Source organism: Mytilus edulis, chromosome 7 (genome assembly GCF_963676685.1).
Source record: "Mytilus edulis chromosome 7, xbMytEdul2.2, whole genome shotgun sequence".
Taxonomy (NCBI): Eukaryota; Metazoa; Mollusca; class Bivalvia; order Mytilida; family Mytilidae; genus Mytilus; species Mytilus edulis.
The window spans coordinates 28369167-28390105 of NC_092350.1; the positions used below are offsets into that span (position 1 = coordinate 28369167).

The following is a 20939-nucleotide window of genomic DNA, read 5'->3' on the forward strand; positions in this document are numbered from 1 at the left end:
ACAAGGAAAAAGATGTATGTGTTGGTGTTAATAAAAGGTATAGACAAGGAAAAAGATGTATGTGTTGGTGTTAATAAAAGGTATAGACAAGCATGACAAGGAAAAAGATGTATGTGTTGGTGTTAATAAAAGGTATAGACAAGGAAAATGATGTATGTGTTGGTGTTAATAAAGGTATAGACAAGGAAAAAGATGTATGTGTTGGTGTTAATGAAAGGTATAGACAAGGAAAAAGATGTATGTATTGGTGTTAATAAAGGTATAGACAAGGAAAAAGATGTATGTGTTGGTGTTAATGAAAGGTATAGACAAGGAAAAAGATGTATGTGTTGGTGTTAATAAAAGGTATAGACAAGGAAAAAGATGTGTGTTGGTGTTTATGAAAGGTATAGACATGGAAAAAGATGTATGTATTGTTGTTAATAAAAGGTATAGACAAGGAAAAAGATGTATGTGTTGGTGTTAATAAAAGGTATAGACAAGGAAATATGGTTTTTTAAAGTAAAAACCTTGTTTATGATAAATCTGTACTTACCTGTCTGAAAAACATTTGCAATTACCCCTTGGTAACCCCTTGCAATCGCTATCTTTTAAATTATCTCCCTTTCACGATCTCCCGAATAGAAGATCACTTTACCTGAGGCGGAAATTACTATATACATTATATAAAACTTAACTTCCTCAGGTGGGGAGGTGGGCAGGGTCAGACAGGTAAGTACAGATTTATCATAAACAAGGTTTTTACTTTAAAAAAACCATAGTTTATATCAAAATCTGTACTTACCTGTCTGAAAAACATTTTCAAAGAATTTGCAGCATAAACCTAAAGGTGGTGGGTGAGAGGAAGAAAGTAACTAGTAAATAAAAAATATCTACCTTAATACTTCTTCTGTCTTCTGTTAGCCGTATGCAAAATTGCAGCTTTTGCAAACCGAGATTCCAAATCTGGTACATCCTTCAAGTAATATGAGGTGAATGTTGTCTCATTTGACCAATGAGCTGCTCTTAAAATTTCTTGAGAGGAAAGCCCATTGAATAAAGCCCAAGAAGTTGAGAGCTTTCTTGTATCATGAGCTCTCACAAACTGAAGTGTGTCTGTATCTGCATGTTCATATGCATATTTAACCGTGTTCACAATCCATCGTGCAATGGAATTCTTAGAAGCCTCTACATGATGATTCTTTTGATATGTTACAAAGAGTCTTTGTGATTTGCGCAAAACTTCAGTTCTTTTAATATAAGCTAGTAGTGCTCTACAAGGGCACAGCAGTAAATCGTTTGGATCTGTAGCAGTTTTCAAATTTGGGAATGAATACTGGTTCCCATGGTTTATTCAAAGTTTGAGTTTTAGCAAGAAATTGCATATTTGGCAACAACCGTATACCTCTTTGCTCTTTCCTGAAATGTTTGTCATTAATAGTGAAACTGTGTAATTCACTGACTCGTGCAGCAGAAGCTTATGCCATAAGAAAAACTGTCTTTAAGGTTAAATATTTCAATTCTGCTTCTTCTAGTGGTTCAAAAGGTGTCTTTGTCAACACTAGCAAAACCAACGGCAAATCCCAATTTGGCGCCAACTGCCTTATTGGTGGATTAATGTTGTACAATCCTTTAATTAAATTACGCAAATCCATGTTAATAGAAATTCTATCTTTAGAAGAATGTATTAAAGCTATTGCTGACTTGTAACCAGCTAAAGTGCTTGGCTTACAATTCTTTACAGTATGTAAGAACATAAGAAATTCAGCTATTTCTGGCACAGTTGCCGTACTGGGATTGATACTCCGTTCTTGACACCAGCTGTCAAATAGCTTGAGTCTTGCATTATAAACTGTCTGTGTTGATTGTTTTCGTGCATTGGAAATAATTGAAGCAATTTTTGGTGAAAATCCTTTTGCAGTGTAAGATCTTTTGACACTTTCCAAGCTACAAGATTTAGAACACTTGGATTTGGATGAAAAATTCCATTTTGACTTAATAGATTTTGTTGTACAGGCAGTTGTATTGGAAAGTCTATTAACAGGTTGAGAAGTTGACTGTACCACGACTGTCTCGGCCACATTGGCGCTATCAGTAAAATTACACAGTCCTCTTTCTGTATTTTTTTGATACTCTGTTTAGAATGATCGGTGGTGGGAATGCATAAGCAAATAGATTTGTCCATTTCATTGACAGTGCATCTATTGACACTGCTGTTTCTTCCGGCCAAGGAGAGCAAAACACTGGCAGCTTCTTGTTCATTGAAGTCGCAAACAGATCTATTACTGGTGTTCCTAGCTGAAGGAACAACAAATTCACTATTGTCATATTTAATGCCCATTCTGTCAAACGAATGGTCATTTTCCCCCTTGACAGGGCATCTGCTATAATATTCTTTTTTCCCGGAATATGAACAGCTTGGATTTTGACATTGTGATTTATACACCATTTCAAAAGATCCCATTCCAAGTAACAAAGGTCTGGGGATCACGTACCTCCCTGTTTGTTCAGATAACTGACGACAGTTGCATTGTCTGTTCTCACTAGCACACTTTTGAATTGTACTTTTATCAGAAATGTTTGCAGTGCTAACTGCACAGCTTTGAGTTCTAGCCAATTGATGTGTTTTACTTTGTACTGAGGCGACCAAACACCTGCTATCTGATAATTGTTTATATGAGCTCCCCATCCCGACTGTGACGCATCTGTCACTAGAGTCACCTGAGCAGATTCCTGTTCTAATAGCACTCCCTTGAAAAAATTTCTTCGGTTTAGCCACCAGAATAGATGTTCCTGGAGTGGTTGATACAGTGGAATCAAATGATTTAAACTGTGTAGAGCTGGTCTCCACCAAGCTAGAAGATAAAGCTGAAGTGGTCTCATGTGCAGTCGGGCCCATGGAACTAAATCTATGCATGAAGCCATTAGACCAAGTAGTCTCAACATTACACGTGCCTCTACTGTATGTGAATTTAGGAATATTTGAATCATCTGACTTATATTTTTGAATCTCTCTAGAGACGGAAACACAAGACCTTCTTTTAAGTGAATCAATGCTCCTAGATACTCTATTATTTGAGTCAGAACTAAACAAGATTTTTTCACATTGATTATCAAACCCAGATTTTTCAACAATTCTTGAGTGTACTGTAATTGTTTTGTCAGCTTTACTTTGCTGCTGTTTTTTAACATCCAATCGTCCAGGTACATAAATATGTGAATCATTTGTTTTCGCAGAAACGCACCTACTACTGCCATCACTTTTGTGAAAATCCTTGGAGCCGATCGTAGAACGAATGGTAGAGCTCGGTATTGATACTTTTTTCCCAAAATGCTGAAGCGGAGAAATTTTCTGTAATGTTTGTGAATGGGTATATGGAAATATGCATCTTGCAAATCCAGTTTTACTGCCCAGTCCCCAATTTTCAGACTTTTTAGAATCGATCGGAGGGTTTCCATTTTGAAGTGATGAGGTATGACAAACTGGTTTAGTGGTTTTAAATTTAGAATTGGTCTGAGACCTCCTTGTCTTTTTGGTACCATGAATATTGTACTGTAATAACCCTGATTTTCTGCACTTGTCGGGACAGGCTCTATAGCATGTTTTTTCTAACAAAGAATTTACCTCTTCTAATATAGAAGACCTTTTTGTACCTACTCTGGGTACAACTGTCTCTTTTACTCCTGTAAAAGCTGGAAGACTTATGAAATCTAAAATTAAACCGTTCTTCACTATCTGAAGTACTAACTTTTCTTGAGTTATTTGAAACCACTGACTGTGGTAATGTAACAACCGTGCTCCTACCTGGAGACTTACCGCAGACAAATAATTGTTTATTTCTTGAAATTTTTCTGGGAGGAATTTTTCCAAAAAAAAAGATCCTTTTCCTCCTTGTTTTGCTGGCAAGGCACGAAAAGTGTCAGTGCCACGACGGTCATTAAAATCCTGCTTATCATATCTTGATGTTTTTGCAGGTTTGTTGTAGGATACATTAGAAGTTTCTTGAGATTTTCTTTTTCTAGATCCTTCATCAAATTTTTGCCCTCCAGGAACAAATGAAGAACGATAAACGTTTTGTGTTTCTTTAGCATCTCTTATATTTTCAGCTCAGGAATGCAAAGTATCAAAATATTTACCACCAAAAAGTTGTGCGCCATTCAAAGGTAAATTCAACAATTTAGCTGATGTGGCTTTGCTAGTAAAATCAACATTTTTTAAGAAAATTTTTCTTCTGTTTATAACAGAATTAGCAACTATACGTGAAGTCATATCTGCCATAGACTTGAAACATGCTACTAAAGCTGAACATGCTTCTACCCTGTCTTCCTCTGAATCAGCAACATCAATATAGCTTGCTATCAAAGAGCCATATGAAACACTTCTTAACAATGTCCTAGCTGAGTTGTCAACCTTTTTAAATTCAGCATCCATTTCCTTATGGAAGGAAGGTAAAGAGTGTGAAACTTTTTACGGTCTACAAAACCTTTTTTCTTATTGCCCATAGTAGATGACAAACCCTCCTCAATATTATCATCAAGCCTTGGAGGGGAACAAAATTCTGTGAAATCTTTTTTCGACACCATAAAAGCCTTATCATCTCTTAGACGAACTGACCTACTGTAAACAGGGAAATTTTCGCGGTCGTTTTATTTTCGCGATAAGAATTAAAACGCGAAAATAAAATGACCGCGAAAATATCAAGGAAAATATTTTTTATTACATTTACTTTTACAAATTGAAACTTGTAAATACAATTATGTTAATGACACCAGTAATAAAAGTATCCCCTCGTTGAATCTACTATACAGATTAGTCAGATCAAAAGATCAATTTATTAACATTAATCCAGACACCTTTTATTTTAATTCATTCTTAATTAGCACAAAATGATTAGATCTACTTTTCTATTATTGTGTATGTGTTTTTACAAGCATTGAAACATGACAAACTTTTAATCTACTTTTACATTAATGAACCGAAAGCAAAAGATTTCTGATAGATTTTATCACTTGATTTAAGATACATGCAAAGCTTGTCACTTTTGAAATCATTTACGAAATTATTTATACAGGCCACTGTGAACTCGCGAATTCAAAACAGCGCGAATTTGGAATGTGTTAGTAAATCGCGAAATAAAGACTGCGCGAAAATTTCCCGGTTTACAGTATTTTAAAGTCTACTAGACATAGCTTCCTTCTCAACATTCTTGAAAACTTCAACTGTAGTACCCTCTAAAGGTAATTTTAAATTAGTTGATTTATTTGAATTGCCAGGATTTAGTCTTGAAGGCAAATAGGAAGTTCTGACTGAATCTACTTCAGTTTCCTCTGAACAATCTATTTTTAATTTGGTTGTCAATTTTTTGGAGAAAATTATTCCATTGAACTGGATCGGTAGATCCTGGTGCTCCTTCACTAAACAGAGAAAAGTCTTTTTCATGAGAATGTTGTGACTGAGAGTGGGCATCATTATTATTTTCATCAGAAATAGCTGAACCACCCATACTTATTTCATCCTCGATTTCATGGGAAACAACAGAAATCTGATCATCAGATGGCATAAATTTACTATAGTGGGCCCTTGGCCTAGACAAAGATTGACTCTCCGAAATTTCACATTTCGAGTCAATGGAAGCATGCATTGCATCACTTGCAATAAGGCCTTGTGTCTCTACCTGTGGTAACAACTTTTTCAATTGCATTTGCACTTGATCTGCTATAAATTTGTTAAATTCAACTGCTTCAAAATGTACTCCCGTACCTTGAGTTTCACGATCATCTGCACTATGATCAGTTCGAACTTTTGATAGTTTGTCATGCTTTGCCGGCGACGCCAATTCACTCAGCTTTGCCGTTTCAAGTTTCCTCTCTGCCTCCTGCACAGAAGGGTTAAAGGCACTTGAAGAAAGAGAAAGCTTCGACCTCGCTTTCTCCAACATTTTATCAACTAGCGATCGCTTCTCGTCATCCCATTCCCGGCAAATATTGCACGGGAAAGCCTTGTGACAAATACGATGTCTATAGCATTCCTCATGCGTATCTAACACGTTCATACGTGAGGTACACTTTACACAGTTCTTATACTTGCCTTCCATCGCTTCCAATTCACTCGATGTCTATTCTTACCTAATATAATAATAACGATTGCTTTTAAACCAAATACGATCAGGCTGTAGCCATTTTCGCTGAAGGTAAAGTGATCTTCTATTCGGGAGATCGTGAAAGGGAGATAATTTAAAAGATAGCGATTGCAAGGGGTTACCAAGGGGTAATTGCAAATGTTTTTCAGACAGGTAAGTACAGATTTTGATATAAACAAGATGTATGTGTTGGTGTTAATGAAAGGTATAGACAAGGAAAAAAATGTATGTGTTGGTGTTAATGAAAGGTATAGACAAGGAAAAAGATGTATGTGTTGGTGTTAATGAAAGGTATAGACATGGAAAAAGATGTATGTGTTGGTGTTAATGAAAGGTATAGACAAGGTAAAAGATGTATGTGTTGTGTTAATAAAAGGTATAGACAAGGAAAAAGATGTATGTGTTGTGTTAATAAAAGGTATAGACAAGGAAAAAGATGTATGTGTTGGTGTTAATATGAATAACTGATCAAAACGTTAAAGTTCAAATGTAAGCTTATTCAATGCAAGAAAAAAAATTATCTCTAGGACTTCTAATTTAAAACCAGTACAGCATAATCTAACATTAAAATACCTTCATCATTTTAAATAATAAATTCCTTGTTACTATTAATGTATGTCTATTATTCATAAGACAGAAAACCTCTAATATATTAGACACATTAGTATGAAGAGGTCTGTTGGCCAAAACATGAATAAAACCTACTATGAAATACTGAGAACCGCAAACGTTTCTATTTTGAGGAAAAAGATACTTTCCTACGTTCACATTGGAAGAGTTCAAATTCTGAAATCAACAAGTTATAAAAGTATATTTTTTTCTAATTTCAAAAAGAATATTATTTGTGCATTTATGCAACTAAAAGCCTCAGCATTTACATTTATATAAAAATGCTACTGAAAACCAAAAAAAGATTGTTATACATGTAATACTGCAATAAAATATTTGACCTACCTTAAGTAAAGCTGTACAGAACATCTTGAGCATTTTCTTAGGTAAAGTTGCTGTAGTACACTTAGAAAAACATCGAGATAAAAACGAGGCTGTCTCTGTTTTAATTTGAGGATTTTTGTTGTCTAGTGCTGCCACCACATCCTCAGAAATAGCTTCTAAATTTGTCTGTGAAAATATAAACGTCATCTGTATAGTTTTCAACTTATAAAGGCAATATAATCGTGTAAGCATTATAAATATAGATTATTGACAAAATCTTCTATTTTTAAAAAGATTTACATGTTACATGCATTCATATATTTCCTTTATACCAAATTAGCTTCACATTATAATAAAACAAACATATTAAGGACTACTATAAAAGAATATAAGATTTCCGTGTGCTGTTAACAACAGAAAAGACAATTTGCATGATTTGAGGCTTCTCAGGTCTTTATTTAGACATTTAAATTAATGTAATAAAGCTGATACAAAACATATTCACTGTTCTTCAATGTATACAGGCGATTAAGTTCCAGTATGCATGGTATGTAATATCTTCTTTCAACAGTAGTGTATGGAGTTGATCATTTTTTTATTTTCCTTTTACAGAAAGGGTTTCAAACATGAATAGGTCCCAGTTCAAAAGCCTTTTGACTTGATGAAAAATGTTTTGGACCTACTCAACTATTTCAAGCTTCAATGTAAAAGGTATAACTCAGGACTAAACCTTACAGAAGGGTAAATAGCATCACTAGCATCTCTCAGTGCAGTTACAACAGCAGGTTTCTTTTCTTTAAACTTGTCCAATATCATCTGTATGCACTGTAAATAAATAACAAATATATATTAACTTTTTCTCACCATATGTTTGTATTTACAATTGTGTAGTAGTACTGTGACCTTAATAAATGAATATTAAATAATTTTCTCCCTATACTTTCAACATCAGTAATAATCAATGAGCCAAATATAACCATGAAAAATATATATAATTTAAACCTATCAAATTGTGAGTAAAAAGTGAAAACAATTTGACAAGTTGTTCAATTTGTAACTGTCATCTTCAGCCTATTCAACACAGAAGCATCATCCCCCTGAACACAAATTCCAAGTGAGCAATTAGATTTAAACAGCTGCAAAATACCTGCCACGACAAGTCATTTGAATATGTTAAATATCGTTATCACACTTACATTTAGTGCATAAGGTGAAAACTTTTTCCTCAAACCAATGGCTAATCCAGTCAAACATCTGCTTGCAATACCCACTAATATAACATTGGTGTCTTTGGCAATAACCTGGATAAACAAAAAATGTCAATTGTACTTATATGTAAAACAATTTCGGAATGGCTACATTTTCAGCATAATTCATACCTTCTCTTCTAGATTGTATTAGACGACCAACTAATCCTTATCTCTTAAAGTATCATATTAGTTATAATATCGTTAAATATATTCAATAGTCAGGGCTCACACTACTTCAGAATCATAGGGAGAAGTGACTTCTCTTTTCAAAACTGATAGGGAGAAGTGGTGGGATTTGAAAGTGCTCCTTCGCAAGCTGCGCTACAATGTTTTATATTTTACTATAGTATAAAGGGTCATATGTAAATAATGTTCTTTTAATATTGTTCAATTCATATCTGAGTATACAATTAAAGTAACTGTTCAAATTCAAAGTTGTTTAAGTTTAGGTTCTTGTGAGAAACTACCAATTAAATATCTAGCACTAAAAAAGTTAAAGAAATTATAATATATCAATTACAATTTGATTAAAATATGAATTTCAATGTTTCTCATCAAAAGATATACAAAGTTAAGCTGGGCCATAATATATTGATATTAGTATAATAGTCTCAGAGTTTGACTTTGATCAATATTTTGAAACAATCCGTATGAATTATATGGAATTATATACACCAATCAATTAGATGTAACCAAAAGTCTTTTAATGCGTATGGAATGCGTAATTTTTCCTTTTGGGATCAATATTCTTCTGTCAGATGTTGCATTCATGCGTCCTAGTTATTATTGTAAAAATACGGATTTGGGTCATAGCTGGTCCAGTTCCAATCCGTAGTTAGAAACGGTCAATGGCGGACGAATGCAAGAAAATTTACAAAAATAAACGATGTTTGACAAGCTATTTGGAAAGGAACATTACGTTTTTAATGCAATAAATGGATTAAACATTTACTGGAGGAAACTTTTATCACATTTAAATGAAGTAACAAACTTATTTTACTGCCAAAAGTTAGGTTGATGTACGTTTTTGAGTAACAAGCACCAGAAGTACACGAAGGGATAAAAAGTTGTCTTTTTATCAAATAACCTGCTACACACTATGTAAAGACAATGCTTCAACGTCTTTTCTTAAGAAAATGAATCGTTTTTGTCTGAATTTCTTTAATTATCAATACAAAATTGATGTTTCACCAACTTGGTCAAAAATTAAAATGTCCGATGACGAAATTGAGTATCTGAAACAACAGGGCGACTTGTTTTTGCTTTTGAGTGTCGGGGAAAGCGAAATGATGGTCTGGAAAGCGACTTCTTCGCCCAAGTCGCCTAATAGCGTGAGCCTTGTTAAAAGCTAAGCTATATATGTAATATTCCTGAATTCTCATTTTCATGGTCCAATTTTGTTATTTCATATATCAACCCCATTTAAAAACACATACATTTTCAGTTCAAAAACAGATCATTTTAGTAAAGGATTTGATAAAAATCCATAAACTCAAATTTGTATTGTAATATTTTGATAAGAATCCAAAAATGTTTTTAGTACATTTTTCATTTAATATCATTATCATTGTTATTTCGAGAATAAAAGCATGGCATTAATTAAAGGCTCAGCAGATATACACAGCTTTCTTGTTTATTGTCGTAATGTTTATAAATGTCTGACTTGTAATTCTGGAGTATCTTATACACATGTTCAGTTAAAAACATTTATGTGATCTCCTGTAAAACTTCAATATAATGATCTATCAACAAATGGTCAGACAGTTTGACAGATGTCTTTATTTGAATTTTGTAATAACAAAACCAGTTTTAGAAAAGTCACAAGCGCATAGAAGGAAAATTAAAGTAGATGACAAGCATCTCAAAAACAACACAAACCCTTTCATTTGGACTGGTACTTTGTTCAATTTGACCCTTTGTTTGTAAATGTATATGTATATAAAATATTCATTATCTACATGTACATAAAAAATTTGCGGCAGAATGAAAATTCAATAAGAAAATAAAAAATTCTATAGTAACAAAATTTTGACTGATAAAAGTTTTACCTTTGAGATACACTTCACCAATGGACCAAAATCTCCATTTTCTATTTTGGGATTCTGCACTAATTTCAGTAAAGCATCTAAAGCTTCTTTCCTTTCTTGCCATTTCTTTGCCTCCTGTAAAGAAAATAATTAATTTTAAAAAATGAACATATATAACAAAGACTATAAAGAGAAAGAACTTACAAAGGAAATTGTTTTAATATAAACTTGAACTTAAAATAAACATTTGCATTGTATAAAACAAACCGTCGCTGGGCTTCCAAAATGTTGAATTATTTTGCTAAAAATACTTTTTGACGCCAATGGTCTGGGCGAGGGGAAATCTTTGGTATTACAAAATAGCATACAGTTAGACCAATCAAAACGTTTGAAATAAGACATATTACTAAATTGCCAATGTCAGTTGTTTGTAAAGTTTACTTCCCAAATGTTGTATAAAAATTTGGAAATCGTTGTAGAATGACTTTGGGAATAAAATAATCATACATTTCTTTATTTCTGTGAAAATAATTTAAGTTCTTAGATAATCCAGAAATGTCAAAGTTTTTATTTCACTGCTATTTACAAAAATGTTCAAGTTCACATACGACATTTTGAAAGCATGCATTTGTCAAAATTTTCAAAGCCTGTTTGTGAGATATTTTTTTCATGAAAAATTTGTAATTTACAACATTTTGGGAGCCCAGCGACGAAACACAACATTTTAGCAATATTGTGAACTCAGTGACTTCCCTTTGTACAAAATTTAAGATAGAACCGATTGATTCGTTCTTAAAAGCACTGATATGTACAATTTGTGTAATTTTTCATAAAATGGTTTCTCAACAAGTATGGACACAAACTCCCACACCAGTTCCAAAGTAAATTCTGTTCTTTGAAGATTGTGGAAAAAGATATATTTAAATTGTCTTTAAACATACATGTATTAAAGTCATATGAAACAAGTGACCGGTGAAAAACAATGTTATTCCAATTCTTGAACCAATGCATACAAACATCATAAACTTAGTCTTCTCTGCACGATTTTATCATTTTTTTCGCATAAATTTCGTCTATTCGTCAATTTTTTTTTCAATTGGTCAGTGTTGTGAAAATATGGCAGGTAATTAAAGTTCGTGTTTTGAAGCAAAAGTTTAAGGATTGTCACCTGTTAGTCAACAATCAACAAAAAAACATGGTTATTTAGCATGTGTTTAACATGTACAATCAGCAGATAATAGTTTATTTTGAGGACATCACTGGGTCACACTGAGGTCACTTTGCATACGGAAAATATGTCGGGGAATTGCTGGAAGGAAGAAATTAAAATAAAGTAAACTTCTTCTAAATATGAACAAATTAAAGAATTTTCCTCAGAAAAAAGTATATATGTACATAAGTTTTATAATGAAAACTATCCATTGAGTAATAAAAAAATATATGCATTATTTTTTTTAATTTGAAATTTCTTATAATTTCAACTGACCAATAAATACAAGTTATATTATTAACATACAATTTTATCAAAGAAATCAGCTGGTAGTTGTTTGAGTATGTCAACAGATGGCATCAGTTCATATGGATCTATAGCTTCCTCTTCTTCCTCTCCACCATCTGTAAATAATCAATCATTTCACTTTTATATTGTCATAGTTAACTCAGTTCAATATTAGTACTAAATGTGAGTGGTAATTACTATTGCTAGTCTCCAAAAGAGATGACAGTTGCAATGTGTGGCTGTTTTGTGTTTCAGAATTGCTCTCTACCCACATCTTCTTTTTTTATTAACATATCTTTCTGGGAATGTCAAACTTGTGCAAATATTGAAATGCAATTTCCAGCAACTTTTCTTGAAATATCATTACTTCAATGTTGAAGTCTTCATTAAAGTTAGATGTTGTAATCTTCTATTGCAAGTAATTTTTAATGCTTGAAGTGTGGGTGTGTGTGATTAATTCAGATATTATCATTACACCTTCAATAAATTCCTGATAATACATACTACATGTATTTAACTTATCTCCCCTTACCATCTCCTCCCTCCTCCCCTGCTGTTGCAGCAGCTTCTTCCATCTTAGCTTTCAGGTCCTGTTGTGATCTCATAAATCTCTGCTGTTGTGCCTTCTCATTCCCTAACTTCTCAAACTCTCCTTCTAACTCAGTCACCTATCATTAAAAGTTCACAAATTTGAAAGATCAATTCATTTTTCTTTAACCCTTCAAAAACATCATTAAATGAAACTAGATATCATTGAGATGGGAGCCATCTCTGTGGGCCCCGCTGTGAATAATGTGCATTAAAAAATTGTATCTTTACCATAGGACATGGGTTTGACAACTGAAACCAAAGTTTTTGACCTTGACCTTTGACCTAGGAAGTTGTACATAAATTATGACACACCCTTTGGTGTTGGTTTATAAACATGTCAAGTATAAACTTTGAAATGATAACGGTTCTCAAGATATAGAGCGGACACGATCTTTACCATAGGACATGGGGTTGTCAACTGAAACCAAAGTTTTTGACCTTGACCTTTGACCTAGGAAGTTGCACATAAATTATGACACACCCTTTGGTGTTGGTTTATATACATGTCAAGTATAAACTTTGAAATGATAATGGTTCTCAAGATATAAAGTGGACGCGATCTTTACCATAGGACATGGGGTTGTCAACTGAAACCAAAGTTTTTGACCTTGACCTTTGACCTAGGAAGTTGTACATAAATTATGACATACCCTCTGATATTGGTTTATATACATGTCAGGTATAAACTTTAAAATGATAACGGTTCTCAAGATATAGAGCGGACACAATCTTTACCATAGGACATGGGGTTGTCAACTGAAACCAAAGTTTTTGACCTTGAACTTTGCCCTAGGAAGTTGCACATAAATTATGACACACCCTCTGGTGTTGGTTCATATACATGTCAAGTATAAACTTTGAAATCATAACGGTTCTCAAGATATAGAGCGGACACGATCTTCACCACAGGACACAGGGTTGTCAACTGAAACCAGTTTTTTTACCTTGACCTTTGACCTAGGAAGTTGAACATACATTATGACACGCCCTCTGGTGGTGGTTAATAAACATGTAAAATATAAAGTATGAAATCATAATGGTTCTCTAGATATGGAGCGGACACAAAGTTAAAATGTTACGGACGGACGGACGGACGGACGGACGGACTGATCACTATGGACAGACAGACAGATTGATCACTTTAGGGCGACCCACCTTGACCTTTGACCTAGGAAGTTGTACATACATCATGACACGCCCTCTGGTGGTGGTTAATAAACATGTAAAGTATAAAGTATGAAATCATAATGGTTCTCTAGATATGGAGTGGACACAAAGTTAAAGTGTTTCGGACGGACAGACAGACAGACTGATCACTATGGACGGACGGACAGACAGACAGACTGATCACTATGGACGGACGGACTGACAGACAGACTGATCACTGACGGACGGACATACAGACTGATCACTATGGACGGACGGACGGACAGACTGATCACTATAGGGCGACCCGCCAAAAGGCGGGGCCCTAATAAACAGGCAAATGTAGATTTTTGAACTCAATTGCTAAAATCTATTAAATGTTGGTATATATTTATCATTTGATTAAACCAAGTAAAAATCAACCTTATAATGACAAATGCATAAAGGATATCAAAAAGACATATATTTTGTCACCTGTAATGATTAAAGATACATTAACAAAAATAGAAAAAGCTGGAAATATAATATAGAGACAGGAAACATCCCTTTATTCTACTTATTGAATAATTGATTAAATATAACTGACCTGTACTGGTTTAAAATGTGACATTTGTGGTTTGATAGCATTGCCAATCCATCTGTATATCTCTATAACTAGCTGCTTTGTTTCTTCACGAATGTTCTTGTCTCTGTCTTCCAATAGTTTAGGTAAAATTTTCATCACTGGCTTAATTGGCATTACTTTATAACCAAAATCACTGAAAGAAACAAAAAATATTACATATCATGTCCTGTTTCTGTAATGTCAGCTTCAAGTCTTCAGTAGGATTTACACAAGTTACAAATTTAGTATTTTTTTTTAAACTTAAGTTCAAGTTTCAGAAAGAAAAATGAAACACATAATTTTCAAAATTAATTTTCATCATATGGACAAAAATGCCAAGTTTATTTTGTGTTGGTTAATCCACAAACTGTCTTCAAATAAATGCATAAATAATATAATCAAATGCCTTTTAAATCAAACAAGTTATATGAGAATCACATGTTTAAATATGCATGGCTAATATAATCTTTATCACTATTTTGTGCATTTTATCTTTGATCTTTTTTTGTGATAATTTTTCATATCATGCTACTCGCTTGAGATGGTAATTATCGCTAGAAACTAAGGAGCCACGTGATGTTGCTTATGAAATTGACATAAATTGACAACGTCGTCATAAGTAAAATAGCGATAAACAGATTATCATTGGTCATCTCAACTCGATTGGTTTTCTCGCTTTCGCCGTGACCGGCTCAAGCGGTAAAAATCAATATCGTTGAGATAACCAAGGATAATCTATAATTACACTTCACAAAATATGTCAGTATGTTTACCTTGTTATAGGGTCAGAAATCAATTATTTATTAACTCTCTTTAGAATATAGATGTATTCAATGTTGCTCTCCTGCATCCATAAGATTTAACATAAGCACAAGTGATAGTTTATTAATAACCTTGTGGATGAAGAATGCATCTTTTTTTTTTTTAAATGGACCTATAAAATCTGCCTTTGTTTGGAAAGAATTTCAACAACTTACTGAAGAGCCATCCTCAATAACTGTATAGATCCAACAACTATTTTGGGATTTTTATTTTCTGTTCCTTGCAATAAACACTCCTGTAAGATAAATAAAAAAGATACATTCTAGGCCGTAAATAACACATACAATTGTTGTTATTATTATTTATGATTTTTAGAGCAGAGTTAACAAGGCCAGTACGAACCTACAAGTAAATTGCCACTGAACTCTTCAGTCCAGAATAAATAAAAATTGTCAGTGGCTGTAGGTGTTTTTTTTTCTTTATCTCATTAAAGTTAAGTATATACGAGGATAAGTCTGTTGAAATCATTCACAGTCGGTTTAGACTCCAGTCGACATTTGGTATTGACATCTGCCTATTTTTGAAACCAAATCTTTTCATTTAGATGTCTTTAGTTAGAATGTGAACATGTTAATGAGATATAAATAAGAACCCTTCTATGTACTTGTTAAAGTTTTAATGCACTAGTTCACATTCTGACTGACCTGGGGCTTGTCTTATAAATGCTTCCTAAACATCTGAATGATTATTTTGATAGATCTATAATATTTTTCAAAAAAATTTAACATGAAAAGCAACATTTCCTCTATTAGTATTAGGCACAAAACATATGACAATGGATGTTTAGCAACCACCAATCACCATTTTTATTAAACTTTTTATTCATTTTTTGCCTTGAACAGAAATTAATCAGTACTTTCTGATCAATCAGGGGTGGTACTTAAATGAGTGATTTCAAAATCACTTCTTTGAGTGATTTTGGCTGTGAAATATTTAAAAATTTTGCACAGACTTTTCAAAATCACTAAAACAAGTATTTTGAGAAGTTAAAATCTAATCACTTCAATAAGTGTTTATAAAATTTTTGGATATTTTTCCTACAAGCTTGATTTTTTTACTGGTAAAAAGACCAGAATTCCAATGAAAAAACAACTATGTACATGAAGAAATTGTCATTTGCTTGATAAGCCTGCCAGTTTTTACAATTTATTTGAATATGCAAAAACTTAACCTTCAAATAAATCATTCTAATTCTAAAGAAAACCAATTAGGTCACCTAATATTGTTGACCTTTGTCTGATAGTTAAGTGAAAAAACTATGTGAATTAAGTTTTTTATCCTACATTGAACTTTTGATGTCGTCCCTTAAATAGGTGATAACTAAATATAAAAAATCACTGAAATAGGTGATAATGAAATCACTTGTTTAAGTAGCACCCCTGACTGCTGATCATGAAATAAAAACAAAATATATACATGATATACTTAAGAAATAATTCATGGAAGCCATAGATTGTTGGAAATTTACACATGGCCTGGGCCGTGATATTCGAATTTTATCCTGAGCGTTAGCTTGGAACTGCTACATTTCATATTTATTAATTATGGTTTTAATGAGAACACTGATGCAGGTATTCATATAGTCCCCCATAGATAGGTTAATGAGCTTAATATGTTCAATTATTTTCCTCGGCATAGACGCAGCTATGGTCATCGTCATTACACATTCTGTACTTCGGTACGTCTCCCTAAATCAACTGCTTTCTTTACTACAAAAGTAGTTATGTATGCATCACATTCATATATGTTTTGAAACCTCCATCACAAATGTTCATATCAATTAAAACAAATTTAAGGATAAACTATTTTAAGGTTAATCCTGCAAAAACTCATCGGACTCATCAAACTGGCAAATAGTGTCGGACCAAATACGGCGAAAAGCATCACTTTTGGCTAAGGTGGCTGCCAAATGTCTATGTAACCGCCGCTGACGGTTTTTGGTACATAATGAATGATTTTTGGTCTACACAATTCGATCTTTACGCCAGATGGCCGTTTAGATGTCACTAAGGAAAGACTATGGTGCTCTTTAACAATTTCTGCCAAAATTGTGCTTTACTTAAATTGCTCCAAAGGTTCTACCGTGATCACCATTGAACTCTCGTGACCTTTGGACAGCCATCAGAGTCGATATCGGATATGTTAAAGACCAAATGTATCGGTCTTGCTGGGCATTTCTTGCTTTTTGTACCCCAGGATGCGGTTTATCATTAAATGATCCATTTTGGTTGAATTTGTGGATGATTTGGGTTATTGTAGAGGCTACAACTTCAGTCTTCTCGTAATTGTATGCTGTGAAAGGCTTCATTGGATCATGTCCAACACTGCATGTCGCTGATTGTCAAAAAGTCCTGGCATTTACTCAGAGGTTTTATGCAGTTTCTTAACAATAAGGGCGGGAAAATTCATGACATTAGCCAAGCTTTAAATGACAAAATCATGAAAATGGTGCGTATGTTGAAAAGCGGTGAACTTGGTTTATGTCCGTTTAAAATAACCCTTACTTCGCATTTGTTCCAAAAAACATTCAACCGTAAAATTGTCAAAAATTGTCTTAAAAGTCATTTTCAACCAACTATACAAAGTTCTAATATAAATAAAATAAAAATTATAAGATTTTTTTGAAAAACAAGTGTTGCGTTTTCATTGGCACTCAGTATATATGGAAAATTTTATCACGGTGTTGTTTACAAAGCGAAAGAAGCACGTCATATTAGAATGTTAAATATATATTCAGTTTATAATGTCTAAGTCTAATAATGGTACTAGTGCACAAAATAATGTTTCATGACAAACTCTGGACATAAAATATACCATGCATTAATTTATCATTATCATCAGTGATCATTTATCAAAGTAATATAGCCTTCTTGTATGTAACTACCTGAACAACATCTGGTTTTTCTATTTCAACAAACATCAGCACAATTTCTGTTCCTTTATCTTTGGTCTTTTGCCTTGGTGCACCAAGACATTTAGCTATCACACCACTTACTACATCAGCAGTTACTCTGGAAATAAAATGTAAAATATTGTAAACCTTGTGTCACTATCGCACATTCATAGTTATGCTATAGTCTCCAAAAGAAAAATGCATCCAATTGTAAATAAAAATATCATTAAAACATAAACACTCCCAGGTAGGGACCAAAATCCCTATAACCAACTAATTTCCTTGACGCCTTCAACAATCATTGCAATTTTTTTTATATCATGTTAAATACAGTAGACAAAATATTATCCAGTTAATTTAAGCAAAGATTTTTGTGTCAATAACAGTGTAGATGTATTAGAATAAGAATATGGATCCTATTGAGTGCTAGGAACCGGATGTTCAGTGGTTGTTGTTTGTTGAAGTGATTCATAATTGTTTCTAGTTTTTTAAATAGATAAGACCATTACTTTAGGTGTGAGCCAAGGCTCCTTGTCGAAGACTGTATCTTGACCTATAATGGTTTACTTTTACAAATTGTGAATTGGATATTAAGAGTTGTCTCACTGGCACTCATACGACAAATTCTTATATCTATAGATTAAAATGCTCGAAGTAAAAGTCTAAGTCCTGAAATCATGCTAATATGTTTGCAAAGAAATTTTGTAAGATACTAATTTTACCAATCATATGATGAAACAAAATAATTTCTGAACTGAAATCTAGTATTTATGATATTTCAGATTTAGGGCCTTTGTCAACAAGACAGCTATCAAACATCACAATAAATCCATAGATGTCATGATACCATAGAATGGTGATATAAAACTAAATATTATCTTGTAGTTATACAAAAATGATCAAACCTGGATGCTACAGCAGCATTCTCTACAAATGCTAGAACAGCATCCAATGCTTTTTCTTGAGCCACAGCATTGGTATCAGTGACAAACTTCTTCATAAGGCCAGCATAGCGCTGGAATTCAGGAGACTTGGGATCAGTCTGTTGGCTAAATATCTTTGTAACTTCTTCATATCCTGCTAGACGTGCTTTCCATGTCTATAATACAAAAACAAATAAGTTAATTTCCTCCTGTAACACTAAAGCTTCCATTTACACTTCCCTTTCAATCCCAATTGGTAGGTAACTCAGGTCCAAGCCAGTTTGAATCCTTCATAAGGTAAAATGATACTAATAGTTTTGGCATTGCAGTCTACACCATTTAGTGTTAACCACTAGATGGATGTCCCAAGACTAATTGAATATCATTTTTAATAGTAAGTATTTGTAAATATTTGTTTATAAACATAAGAAAGTTGTCTGAATATTGGTCATCTGACTTGTAGTTGGAAAAGAATTTGGTGCAGACTGGCATTGCACTAACCTGCTAACATGACCAAGTTATGCTTTTCTAAGATTGCTTTTGATGTTGTTACTCTAACTCTGTTGAATGTGCACTAATTTTTGTTTTAGTTTGGGATAACATAAATTTTATATGTATATATAACATGCATAACCTACATGACCTATATCTTTGTAAAGTTTAATTTTACCTTATGCTGGCACTTTTCTTCAGCAGGAAGTTTCAGCCATTCACTGTCATCTCCCATTATGGATTAATAATACTCCTGGAAAATACAATGTCATGAATGTTTACACATGTTAGAAAAAAAATATTGCTTTGAAGGAATATACTGATATTTACATGTAATTAATATGATTCTATCGTAATTTGTAAATATTAAGATTTCAATGACACAACTCTGTGATTAATAATCAATATGTCAATAAGACTGACATATTCCAGAACATGAAATCAGGGAGGGTACATGTATTTCAATGCTAGGTGCTTTTACAGTTTATTTGTGCTTCATATTGATTTATTAAGTAAAATATTTTTTACAGTTTGTTCTGATGTTGTGATGCAACACCAGGCATGGGCAGGGTTGTGTGCTCACAAACATGTTTAACCTCACCACATTATTTATGTTTATACTGTCTCAAGGTTTGAGTCCTAAATTCAGTGGTTGTTGTTGGTTCATATTTCAAATTATTTGTTTTTCATAAATTGTACAGTATACCATGTACACATTAATATTATTATAATTTAAAGTTTTATTGTTTTTATCATATGTTAAGTAGTAAATACAGTAGTTTTGCATATTTGATAAATAGCCTGCTGTTTAATCCATATCGCGCAACTCTGATGCGCACCCTTTATCGCATACCCTTTATCGCATACCCTTTATCACACCTCTACCCTTTATCACACCCCTACTTTTTTTTTTTTTTTTTTTTTTTATATGAAGCATGTAAAGTCAGTTTTGTTTGTTTTTTTTTGCTTAAGAAAAATTTTCCTCAAAATAGGTCAATTTTTTGAATGACGTCATTGTTTGGTATGTGACGTCACGAACGTCAAGTTTTCATATTGTATTTGACGTCAAGAACGTCAAGTTTTCATATTGTATTTGACGTCACGAACGTCAAGTTTTCATATTTTTTGGCACACTAATTGCAACTATAAAAAATACAAAACACACAAATAAATACAATAATAAACATTTTTTTTTTAAACAACAGCACGCAAATTGTAAGGTAGCCCAGGTGCTTCGGATAAGTAATTGAGCAGTACTTTTGAAAGCCTTTGAAACAAGACAAAAGTAGAACTGAAGGTAACCCAGTGCTATGGATCAGAAAACAGTTCATATAATATAATACTATTCTGTTGAAACATATGATAAAGCGTATAATACATGGCAAAATCCGTATCACATGCCGTATCACCCTCGACCAATATCATCCCTCGGGCCTAAAGGCCCTTGGGCTGATATTGATGTCTCGGGATGATACGACATATGATACAGATTTTGCCATGTATTATTCTCTATGTATCGTTATGTCTAGGCCTTTCATGAATATAAAGTATGAGTTTTTTTTTTTTTCATTACTGTAGACTGTAGGGTTATAAGTTAACTATAATTGCTTTTATCTCTATCATTTAAACCTCAGGAATTTT

The 20939-nt window shown here is 33.1% G+C and overlaps 1 protein-coding gene across 1 annotated transcript in view; it reads right to left on the minus strand.

The window, feature by feature from the left end:
• Positions 1-20939, minus strand: part of LOC139481189 (cytoskeleton-associated protein 5-A-like) — a 67780-nt gene that overhangs the window by 45788 nt on the left and 1053 nt on the right. The window contains exons 2-12 of the mRNA XM_071264345.1: positions 19477-19551; positions 18789-18982; positions 17875-18001; positions 15146-15225; positions 14151-14322; positions 12360-12495; positions 11846-11943; positions 10351-10464; positions 8249-8353; positions 7788-7877; positions 7074-7238 (exon numbers count right to left, since the gene is read on the minus strand). Coding sequence (XP_071120446.1) covers positions 7074-7238; positions 7788-7877; positions 8249-8353; positions 10351-10464; positions 11846-11943; positions 12360-12495; positions 14151-14322; positions 15146-15225; positions 17875-18001; positions 18789-18982; positions 19477-19533 — 1338 coding nt within the window. The 5' untranslated portion in view covers positions 19534-19551. The remainder of the gene's footprint in view (positions 1-7073; positions 7239-7787; positions 7878-8248; positions 8354-10350; positions 10465-11845; positions 11944-12359; positions 12496-14150; positions 14323-15145; positions 15226-17874; positions 18002-18788; positions 18983-19476; positions 19552-20939) is intronic.